Below are 12,801 nucleotides of genomic sequence, written 5' to 3' on the forward strand. Positions count from 1 at the left end.
ATTGGTAGAGTAGATTTAAAATCATGACTCAAATGTACGCTGTCTATAAGAAAGTCACTTTATATATAGGCAGGTTGAAAGGAAAGAGGTAAAGAATATATATCATGCAAACATTAATCAAAATAAAGAGGGACTATATTAATATCAGATAAAGTGGACTTCAGAGAAAATAAAATTGTCAGAGGCAGAGCAGAATATGATATAATGATAGAAGGGCAAAATCCACCAAGAGGAACCAGCAACCCTAAATGTGCATGCACCCAGGGCTACAGGTTCGTGAGGCAAAAGCTGGTAGAACTGGAAGGAAAAGGAGACAAATGAACAATTTTAGCTAAAGGCTTCAAAATCCCTGTCTGAAAAACTGATAGACAAATTAGAAAGAAGGCAAAGGTATAGAAGAACTTATAACACCACCAATTAATCGAACCTAAGAGACATTTATTGAACATCCCACCCAAAAGCAGCAGAATACACATTCATTTCAAGTGCCCATGAAACATATTCCAAGATAGATCATATCCTGGGCCATTAAACAAATCTCAGCAAAGGAAAAAGAATTGAAATCATACAGTTTGTTATCTGATCACAATGGAACTGAACTAGAAATCAATAACAGGAATCATAAACATCAATGACAGAAATAAAAGGAAAATCTCTAAGCACCTGGAAGCTAAACAACACACTTCTAAATCATCTGGAGGTCAAAGAAGAAGATTCAAGGGAAAGTTTAAAAAATACATATACCTGAATGAAAATCAAAAACATACCAAAATTTGTGTGACACAGCTAAGGCTGCACTGAATCTGATCTATGGTACCAAATGCTTACATTAAAAAAGAGGAAAAACTGCAAATCAATAATGCACATTCACGCTTCATGACCCCAGAAATAAAAGAGCACAATAAACTAAAAACAAACAGAACAAAGTAAGTTAATAGCAAAAATCGGCAAAATTGAAAAGAAACGAATAGAGAAACATCAATGAAACAGAGCTTGTTCTTTGAAAAGATCAATAAAATTAACAAACCTCTGGCAACACTGACAAAGAAAAACAGGAAGAACGTACAAATTACCAATAAGCAGGAATAATACAGAGTATATAACTACTGACACTGCAAACATCAAAAGAGTAATACGAGAATACTATTAACAACTCTACACACATAAATTTGACAACTGAGATAAAATGGAGTAATTGCTCAAAAACCGCAAACTACCATACCTCACCAAATACGAAACAGATCACTTACATAGCCCCACAAATATGAAGGTAACTGAACTCACAATGTAAAATTTTAAACATCCCAAATTAGAAATCTGTAGACCCAGAGGGTTTCACTGAAGAATTCACCCAAACATTTAAAGAATTAACACCCATTCTACACAATCCCTCACAGAAAATAGAAGAGGAAATAATTTGATGAAATTAGTATTACTATGAAAACAAAATCAGGCAGAGACAGTGCAAAGAAAGAAAACTAGTACACCAAGTAGAATGTGTTCCAGGTATGTAAAGCTGGTTCAACATTTGAAAATTAGTCGATATAATCCACCATAATCCAACAGGCTAAGGAAGAAAAATCACATGCTCATATCATGACACAGAAAGCGCATTTAATCTTCTTCTCTTCCCCTCTAGCTAAAACTTTCCCACTGGTGTTGCCTTTCATTGGGAATGTATTTCCTTGTCCCCATGTTCATCAGGGTCCTGGTCAAGACTCTCTTAATCCACATACAGAGATTTGGTCAAATCCAAATCCTGATCGTTAGACTTCTTACAGAAACCGGTTTCAATTTCTCTGAGTGACCAGCTCAGAATACCAAGAGGTGAGGAGCTTATGCTAAACTACTAGATAAAACTGTCTAGTAACATCCTAATTCCTCGAAAATGCGACACATGCTTGGAAAATCAAATGGATTACTCAAGTTTAGAGTTACAGAGATCATATCTGCATTTGAAAAACAACATAGACACAATTCTATACACGCTATGAGAAATTTTAAACTTGGACATTTAAAAGACCAAAAGAACTTCATGATTGAGAGAAGAAAAAAAAGTTTACACAAATTCACCTTTTGTGCATTTTCACTGAGCTAAGTCTATTTCATATCATACTTAGGAACCTCCCTTAAGGAACAGGAAAATCTGAGCTTCCAAGCATCGGGTGTGTTAATTTCCTGATTATACACAAAGCTCAGGACCCAGACTCTTGATCAAACAGTGATGTTTACTCTCTTGGACTTTGAAAGTTGTAACCAGAATCTCCCTTTCTCAATATATTCATCTGTGGCCAGAAGAACACGGAGAAAATCAGCATGAGTACTACAGAGAAAGTAAGTATAGTCTTCTTTATGTCATATCATAATTGTGTCAATCTGTGCGCTTGTCTATTTACCAACACCTCATTGCCCAAGTAGTTTCTATACTCCTAAAGTGGGAGAGAGTCTTAATCTTAATACCTCTCCTTCTCCTTCCCCTTTTTATTCCCTTAATGTGCTTTGCCTTTCCTCAGTTTTTTCAGTCCTTTAATAGGCAATATATCAAACCCTCCTACATCAAACTTTCCAGAGTCAAAGATATACCCCCTCCTTCAAGGATCTCACAGAGAGACATAGTAATTATAAGAGTGTGCAAGAATAATAAAAAAAGAGAGAGAAAGTGCTCCTAACTTAGCCTGGCTTCACAGAGAAGGTGACATCTAAGAGGAAACTTACAGATGTAAGAATTCACCAGGTAAAGGAGGAGACAATTGTACAGGCAGATGAAACAACATGAGGAGAATCTCCAGAATATTTGTTGTGCCTGGAAGTGACCAGAAATAAGGTTGGAGAGAATAACAGGAAGAAGATCATGGAGAGCCTCGTAGACCATGTCGACAGATTCTGATAAACAATTGGTGGCAATATCATTTTTAGGTAGGGAAAGAGCATGATCAGAATTATAGTTGAGATAGCAATTCTATAGAAGATGGACTTGAAGGTGATGAACCCAAGCCAGGTGAAAGGTAATGAGGACTGGACCACACAGTAGCAGCAGGAATGGAGAAGAAGGGACAGATAACAGAAACTTTTAGATTGTGGAGACTGAGGGAAAGAGAAAAATTAAGGCTACTTCCCAGGTTTCTTTCTTGGATGAGTGAGTAGGTTACATGGCCACTCACTGAAACAGAGAATAAAGTAAAGAGTAAAGAACAGATTGCGTGTTAGGTACACCACTGGGCAGGGGGAGGGTGGTGGCAGAAGAAAGAAATAATGGTGTGTATATGTTTTACCATGTGGAATTTGAGGTACCTGTAGGACATTCAATTAGCTGATGAATAGAATCTAAAGCTTAGGGACAAGTCTATCCATAGATACAGATTGTGAACGTCATCTACATAAAGGTAGTAGCTGAATCTATAAAAACAGGTGAGACCACATAAGAAGAGAATTTATAATGAGAACAGTGGTGGGCTGAAATCAGAACCCCTAAGAACTACCTTACCACCAACAACCTCGTCTATCTCAGTCTGCCAGGGACCACCACCATTTGATGAATTGCCACAACTAGATGGTCTCCATCCCTGCCTCCACCCCAAAATTGATTCTCTCCCATATCTAAGATCACAAAAAAACTCCTACACTGCAAAGTCATTTCTACCCTGACACTGGACAACTTCATTCATGGTAAGATCAAAAGTATGACATCTATCCTCTTGGTTGTGTAGCATTATGTAAATATAGTTAGAATTGCAAGACTAATTTGAATACAGAGACTGATAGTACAAGAAAAGTTGAATTGAGGTTCAAGAGGCTACATTCAGCATATATTTAAGCGATGGTTTCTTTTTTTTTTTTTGGCTTGAGTGCAGAAGAATTGGATTCAACCTTCAAATAATCATGAATACAGGACTTCTCCAACTCCCAAGCCTAAGGAGTTTCCTCTTCTGCCCCCATATTCTTTTTCCCAGGTTATCAGGTGAGAGCAGCCATACTCTGGAAGCCTGGTGGCGCATTTTCCATTGAGAAGGTAGAAGTGGCTCCACCAAAGGCAAAGGAAGTTCACATAAAGTGCGCATAAAGGTAAAAAAAAAAAAAAAATCCACAACATTTCCACACCAAAATTCAGAGCTGTTCACTGTAAGTTATACATCATTTTCACAATGTTCAATTCAAAAAGAAAACTATACACTCTCCTATTCCATTTTTATTAAAAATTTCCATCCATCTTTAAATCTAGCCAGAGAAAAGTTTAGGGAGGTATGGCATAGGCTACATACCCAAAGGATACCTATTTATAACTAATTACTATTTGCTAATTAAAAGAAGTTTCTACCCACAAACCATATTTTAATCTGTACTTTCAACTTTCTTTATGATATTCCTCATGATATTTAAGTTATCTTGAAATACAGTCCTCCCTCTATAGCTGCAGGGGATTGGTACTAAGACCACGCCCACTCCATATCAAAATCCTAGGATGCTCAAGTCCCTTATATAAAATGCTGTGGTATTTGCATATAACCTACACACATTCTCCCGTATACTTTTTTTTTTTTTTTTTCCCGGTACGCGGGCCTCTCACTGTTGTGGCCTCTCCCGTTGCGGAGCACAGGCTCCGGACGCGCAGGCTCAGCGGCCATGGCTCATGGGCCCAGCCGCTCCGCGGCATGTGGGATCTTCCCGGACCGCGGCACAAACCCGCGTCCCCTGCATCGGCAGGTGGACTCTCAACCACTGCGCCACCAGGGAAGCCCTCTCCCGTATACTTTAAATCATCTCTAGGTTACTTAAAATAGCTAATACAAGATAAATGCTATGTAAATTGTTGTAAATACAATGTAAATGACATGTAAATAGTTGCCAGCATGCAGCAAATTCAAGTTTTGCTTTTGGGGACTTTCTGGAATTTTAAAAAATAATTTCAATCCCTTGCTGGTTGTATCCGTGCATGCAGAACCCACAGATAAGGAAGGCTGACTGTATGTTGTATGAAATTTGTTTGATTATAGATAAATCAAGTCTGAATCCTTGGAATTCAGGTTAGAGCTGGAAGGGACTTAGGGATACCTGTTATTTTACAGATGAGAAGATTGAAATCCAATAAGGTGCAGCGACTGTTCAAACGGCTAAGTAAGAACACAGACTTCAACAGTTTTTCTCAACCTTGCTTATATATTTGGAATCACCCGGGAGCTTTGAAAAATGCTGATAACTGAGTCCCAGCCTCAGACATTTTGAATTTGTGATTTAATTGGTGTGGAGTGCAGTCTGGTCATGAGAGTTTTTAAATCTCCCCCAGGTGATTCTAATAAGAGGCTACCAGCCTAGAAGGTAGTTCGCCTGACCTCTCGTTCAGGTTTTTTAAATTGCCATTATTTAATTTTAACAATGATGAATAAGTACTGCTTATTAATGGATTACAGAGAGTCATTTTCTTGCAGTTACCTTGCCTGTGCAATCCATGCCCTCTTTTCAGAGAGTCTTCTCTGGTCTATACCCCCTGCTGAGTGCACAGAAGTCCATTTGGCTAACCCCATCCACGCTCTACCCACAGATTCACAACTCATACAATGAGATTTGGACACTAACTCAAAGACATCTCCACCCATTATCTGATAAGCTACACATCTGAATCTCTCATCCGTGCATTTGAACAAGATACAGAGAGACTGAGCAAGGCAGGGGATGGTGGAAACCGGAAAGGCTGGAGGGGCTCAGGGCTGGTGGCCATTTTAACCATGTGATCATGACGAATAAGAAAAAGCCTGTCTGCAAAGAGTAACAGGAAAATGCAGCTATGCACACAATGAATCAAAGTAGAGAGATGAAGACAAAGGCTGCTTGATGGATTTCTAGATCCATTAGGTCTGACTGCACTTCCTACAATAACGTTACAAGCAATTTTATGGTATTCTTCCAATAATCCCCCTTTTACATGGGCAAATTCAATAGATTTCAATTCTTGACTTAGTTCTGTATGTGTGTGTGTGTGTGTGTGTGTGTGTGCACATGTGTGCTGAACGCGTGCCCATTTTAGAGATGAAGAAACTGAGACTTGGAAGGATAATTTACCCCCAGGTCACACAGCTAAGAAGGAGGGGTGGGGACAGAGCCAGGATTCCAGCTTTGAGCTCTTTCTTATCCACTGCTTTGAGAGTCTCCACTTTATCTGGCTGATTTACAACAAAAAATGGGACTATGACTTGTACCAATAACACAACTATAAAGCCCTAATGTGAAATAAATTAAGGTCTCAATTATAATAGGAGACATTATCCTTTTCCTTCCGGTGTTCCAATTCCTTCATTTCTATAATTGGTCCTTCTCCTCCACACTCCCACCCACAAGCTCCGATGAAGCACAAAGTGAGACCTTTGATCAGTCACACTGTGGTTTTACAACCGTCTCTTCTGAACCCATCCTGCCCTCTTCAGTACTCTTTTTTTTGTTTTGTTTTTTTTACATCTTTATTGGAGTATAATTGCTTTACAATGGTGTGTTAGTTTCTGCTTTATAACAAAGTGAATCAGTTATACATATACATATGTTCCCATATCACTTCCCTCTTGCGTCTCCCTCCCTCCCACCCTCCCCATCCCACCCCTCCAGGCGGTCACAAAGCACAGAGCAGATCTCCCTGTGAACAAAAAATAGAATGCACTGAATCTGAACCTGAAAGTGCAAACGAGACAAAAATTTCCCAAAAAAAGGTCAACCAAGGGAAACTGTTGAACAATTATTTAAATGAAGCATATGATCAATAGTTGAACACATTAGTGGAACCAAATAGGGAAGGAGTCCAGAACTGGGCCAAATATATACAGGAATATACTATAGGATTAGGTTTACCTTTCAAATTTGAGAGGGAAACATTGATTATTCAATATATGATGTTGAAACAACTGGATAGTTATCTGGGGAAAAAAGGTAAGTTGAGTTGCTATTGCATTCTTTATACAAAAAAAAATGCTATATGAATCCAAGAATTAAATGTGAAAAGTGAAATCACACAAGTGCTATAAAGTACCATAAGAGAACACTGTAGGAATGGAAGGAAAGGAAGGAAAGGAAATTTTAACCAATACAAAAATCCATAAGATGTAAAATAACATATAGATAAATTTGAAAAGTTTTTTAAAATTCAGAGAAGGAAGGGAAATTTTAACCAATACAAAAATCCATAAGATATAAAATAACATATAGATAAATTTGAAAAGTTTTTTAAAATTCCATATATAAAAAATATCCCCCCCAAAATCAACAAAACAATACGACAATAGGCAAATTTCCTCACTATATAAAGAATTCTTTAAAAGCAATTTACAAAAATTGGCAAAGAAAATACATATCTAGTTTGGAGGGAAATATATAGAGAGATAGATACAGATATATACACATACACACAAATGCTTTTAAGCATGTGAGCAGATGCCCAACCTCAAACCCTCAAATGTTAAATAAATAAGTGGGGGAGGGATGGATTGGGAGTTTGGGATTAGCAGATGCAAACTATTATATATAGAATGGATAAACAACAAGGTCCTATTATATAGCACACCAAACTATATTTCAATATCCTGTGATAAACCATAGTGGAAAAGAATATGAGAAAGAATATATATATGTGTGTGTGTGTGTGTGTGTGTGTGTGTAAATGAATCACTTTGCTGTACAGTAGAAATTAACACAACATTGTAAATCAACTATACTTCAATAAAATAAAATTTTTAAAAAATATAGTGGAAAAACACCGTTTACCTAAGAGATTAGCAAAGACTTAAAAGTATGATAATATATAGGGCTTACGACCCTTGAGGTTGTAGGACTGGAGTTCTCAACCTCAGCTGATGGGCTGTCAGCTGGGGCTGCTGCCCTTAGCTCCTTGAAGCTGCTCACATTCCTTCTCATGGGGCTCCTTCACCCCCTTCCAGCTTCAAAGCAGCAGTGACACATCAAATCCTTCCTGTCCTTTGAATCACTATATCTTTCTCATCTGCTTTCCTCTTGTCTCCTTTCAAGGGCTCCTTTCATGAACTTTTGGTCCACCTAAATAATCCAAGATAATCTCCTATTTTAATGTTAATTGATTAGTAACCTTAATTACATCTGCAAAGCCCCTCTTCTTTCCATGTAACGTATTCACAGGCATGATAACTTGCCATATTCAGTGTCTGAGGACTAGGATAGGACAACTTTGGGGAGCCACTTTAGAAATTCTGCCTAACACAGCCCATGTGTGCCCAAAATATTCATTGCATTGTTGTTTTTCATGTCAGGGAGAAAAAAATCATAAAAACAGGAAACAACCTAAATGTCTATCGGTGTCCAGGGGACTGGTTAAATAAATTATGATATATTTATACAACAGAATACTATGTAACTATTAAACAAAATGATAGAATGCTACATGTACTAAAATGAGAAATCTCCAGAATCTATTGTTAAGTAAAAAAGCAAGGCCTACGACAGGGTAAATAATATGCAGCCTTTGTATTTTTAAAGGGGTTATATCTCTGAAAGATATTGACAAGAGTAATTGTCTCTAGGGTGGGGTAAGGAAGACTGGAGACTACGATGTCGGTTTTCACTTGTGCAGTTTAAATTTTTACCGTATGTATGTGTTACTTTTAAAAAATGAAAATAAGTGAAACAGAAGAGTCTAAATCCTACAAATGCTTTTAACTGAAAATTGCTCTGGTTTACAGCAGTAGACAATGGGACAGTCACTAAGTCCATTACAGGCAAGTTATTCTAAGGTTCTCCTTATACTTTGAACATTACTAGAGAAAAACATTACTAGAGAAAACTGCCTACCATTGGTTTCCATGGCCAAAGAGAATGGGCTGGTGTAAAACACAGAAGACAATCCTTTCTCCCTGATGATTTTTTAAAAGAAGAATAGAACCAGGAGTAAGACCTCTGGAATGGGGTTTTTCAAAGGTACTTGTATATTGTAAATATTTGAGGAGGACACAAAAGGAGACAGATGCAGACCTGGGATTGCAGGAAGTGAGGACGGGAGTTAAAGGGCCGCTCTAAAGAAACTTTCATAAAGAGCTTTCCCTTTGTCTCTTTAGAAATATTTTCCATTTCTTCACATTTTCTTAACCCCTCTGAAAATATTTTGATAATAAATGAAACTGTATTAACAAAACAGAAAGAGAACTCTAGCAAACAGCAGAACCCATGGAGCACTGCCTCGTTTATATTGCTTAAAATCATGACAAGATTTAACTTAAAATAAAAACAAAAGACTTCTTTGGTAGAAAAAGAAACCTCGGATTCTACCTGTGTAATCCAGATATTTGTCGTGCATGTGTGTCCCCACCTTTCATTCACTATCCCCCCTCCAAAAAAATGGCTGGGGTCCCCATGACAATTACTGAAGTACATACTCCCTCCATGTTTTCTGAGCGTCCCCAGGAGCTAACATTCATGTGGTCTGAATTCCTGCTCCTGCTGAATCGTTTTTGAACCATCCCACTGGTCAGTTGTCTTCCTGGAGCTACTGTTATCTGGGCTACTTCACTATATGCTGCACTTTCCCTCTTCCTGTAGTTCCCAAAGCACTACCAACACAAAGCCCTAGTGGGTAGCAGACTTTGCTGATGATTTAGGAAAGATAGATTATAGTACAGTGTGACATGAACTGACAACATTAAGTTTAATGTTAGGCTCTGCTGCCCTCATGTCCTCTGGCCACTCCCACTCATGGAATTTTACATGAGCTGTCTCTTTTCTCACTCATATCTCATACAAGCCGATTCTTGCCCTTCTCTACACTCTTTCTCCAAGAACTGGTACTTCTGTTGTACCCACCCACAAGCGAAAGACCCAAAATTCCTCCTATTTTATTACTTACACTAATATAATTCTTATTTGTTTATACGTCTTCCACCTAAGCTCTAACCATAACCCTTGCCCTACGTTACCACCCACACCATTAAGGCATTTTCCCCATACCAATCTGAAACTTTCGTTTTCCCTTGGCCAATTGTCACAAACTGTAGCCAGATTCTAAAATAACACTTTTTCAGGAGAGGAATCAACATGGCAGAGTAGGAGGACACGGAGCTCACTGTCCCAGAAAAACACATCAAAAATACATCTACACGTGGAGCAATTCTCATTGAAAACTGGAGACTGGCGAACAGACTCTTGTACAGCCAAGGCTGTACGAAAGACCCACACAGAATCAGGTAGGAAGGGAAGAGAAGTGGTCAGGTCAGGACCTGCACATCTAGGAGGGGACACAGAAGACGGGGAGGATTACATGGGTTCAGAGATCCTCCCTGGGGATTCAGCCGTGCGAGCCACATATCGGGCACCCCAGCTTGGGGGGGTAAGTCCCCTTGGCTGGTTTGAAAACCAGTGGGACTGACAGTGGAGCTGTAAGAAACCTAGACTATGCTCATGAAGAATGTGTGCACACACTTGCTCACTCCTGAAACAAGGCAGAGGAAGCAAAATGAGATTGTCTGGGACTCTGACAAGTTCCCTACAACTGCCCCAGCACGCGCCCCAGCCTGAGCCCCAGCCCGAGCCAAGTGTCCGCTCCAGGCCCTCTTGTTCCACAGCACAGCTCCACACTAGCGCAAGGGCTGATAGAACCGGGGGAGTGCACAGTTGTGCAGGATGGAGCCGACTCGGACCCAACATGGCATCATAACTGGGTGAGGGTGGCCGTTGCTGGCGCCCATGGAAGCAGCAGATCTAGAACTCTGACTGGGTCCAGGACTGCCACAGCCCATTCCCTGACCCATGCTGAACGTCCACACCAGCCTCTCTTGCTCAAGCACTGCTCCCCTCTGGGGCGAGGGTGCAGGCGCTGGGAGGGGGCAAAGCACACAATTAGAGGGATTGGAACCAGCTCAGATCCGACCCTTACAGCTTTTGCTCCAGCAACTAAGGACCTGACCCCCACTCCCAAAAAAGTCCTGTTGGCCACTGAGCAGTAGAGAAGCCCCAGCTCACACCTGGCTCTGGCACTAGCCCCTCTATCTCCAGCCCCACCTCCTACCAAGGTGATAGCTGCCAGCACACCCTGGGGGAAGATATGACTCATGCTCATGTCAGATACAGCTCTCCCTGCAAAGCCACTGGGCACACACAGACTGTATAGGGATGTTTCCACACAAGCACACCAGAATAGGTAACTGTTTCACACAATATCATAGAGACAAGAAAGTTAAGCAAAATGAAAAGAAAGAAAGTTAAGCAAAATGAAAAGACAGAGGAATTTATTTCAAATGAAAGAACAAGAGAAAACCCCTGAAAAAGCAATTAATGAAACAGAAATAATTTACCAGATAAAGAGTTCAAAGCATTTGTAATAAGAATGCTAACTGAATTCAGGAAAAGAATCAATGAACATAATGAGAATTTTAACAAGGAACTAGAAAATATAAAAGGAACCAGTCATAACTGAATACAATAACTGAAATAACTGCGCGTCCGGAGCCTGTGCTACGCAACGGGAGAGGCCACAACAGTGAGAGGTCCGTGTACCGCAAAAAAAAAAAAAAAAGAAAAGTGTAACAGAGCAACTTAAATATTCAATAATAAAATATTAGTTAAAGTCTGGAGGAGATAATAGAATACTATGGCTTTTTACCAACAGGATCAGAAGTATTTCAATATTTTAACAATTGGCATCACCTTAATAGGGTATGTTAGCTGCATATAAGCCCTGAATTTTCCCTAAGGAAAAGCACAAGTACAACAGGATATACAGGAAAAGACTTGTTATGCAATTCTGATTCATCACAAAACAGAAAATGGATGAAAAAAAATGTGGTCAATTCATACAATGGAATACTCTACGGTAATGAAAATAAACAAAGTACAGCCACAGGCAATGTGGATGCATCTCACAAAAATAGAGTTGAGAGGGAAAAAAAGACATGAAAGAACACATACACTATGACTCCATTTGTATAAAGCTTTTAATCAGTAAAACTAAACTATATTGTGTAGAGAAGCATAAATCATAAAAGAAATGCAAGGAAATTATTATTAGGATTGTGAAAGAGAAGGATGGATATAGGAGGGATTCTGGGTCAGTGGAAATGTCCTTCACTTTATAATTATTTGTTAACTTATCTAATAGGTTTAATGACCTTTACTCTGTTATCTTATATTTTGCAATAAAAAAAGAAAAAAACAAGTAAACAGAAATCCCCAAATAGTTGGAAGCAATGAGGGTTTGCAGCTGAAATATGACATCACAAATGATGATGTGGAGAGAGATGGGCAAAGTTGCAGATTACAGCAACAAAAAAGGAGAGAAAATAATTGGAGAATAGAAGAGCAGAAATGGTATTTATTCAAAGACAATTCTACACAGGACACAGAGCACCCTGGATAGAAGAAGAAGAACTTAAATCAGAAAGAAACTTCCAAGGCAAGTTTCCCAAAGAAAATGGGCACCAAGGGCAAAGTAAGCAAACATACTGTTTCTTTGTTCAATTCTTGTTTTGTGTGTGTGTCTTTATACAGTTGCTAAAAGAAGCGTCCTTGGGAATTACTCTCAGAAAGCAGCAGTTTAAAGTTGATCAAAAGCTAAGTCCTCATCAACAGATGTACGGATGAAGAAGATGTGGTATATATATACTCATATAGGTACTTTCCTGGTGGTGCAGTGGTTGAGAATCCACCTGCCAATGCAGGGGACATGGGTTCGAGCCCTCGTCTGGGAAGATCCCACATGCCTCGGAGCAACTAAGCCCGTGAGCCACAACTACTGAGCCTGTGCGCTAGAGCCCGTGAGCCACAACTACTGAAGCCCGCGTACCTAGAGGCCGTGCTCCACAACAAGAG

The 12,801-nt window shown here is 39.3% G+C and overlaps 1 protein-coding gene and 1 long non-coding RNA gene across 2 annotated transcripts in view; one reads left to right on the top strand and one right to left on the bottom strand.

Annotated features, from left to right (window-relative positions):
• The window catches only part of LOC137224016 (uncharacterized), a 64,091-nt gene that overhangs the window by 20,653 nt on the left and 30,637 nt on the right, over nt 1–12,801 (bottom strand). The window lies entirely within an intron of this gene.
• LOC137224139 (all-trans-retinol dehydrogenase [NAD(+)] ADH4-like) overlaps nt 1–12,801 on the top strand; it is a 28,950-nt gene that overhangs the window by 1,641 nt on the left and 14,508 nt on the right. The window contains 1 exon segment of the mRNA XM_067737121.1: nt 4,010–4,062. Coding sequence (XP_067593222.1) covers nt 4,010–4,062 — 53 coding nt within the window.

The sequence above is a fragment of the Pseudorca crassidens genome, chromosome 4 (genome assembly GCF_039906515.1).
Source record: "Pseudorca crassidens isolate mPseCra1 chromosome 4, mPseCra1.hap1, whole genome shotgun sequence".
NCBI lineage: Eukaryota > Metazoa > Chordata > Mammalia > Artiodactyla > Delphinidae > Pseudorca > Pseudorca crassidens.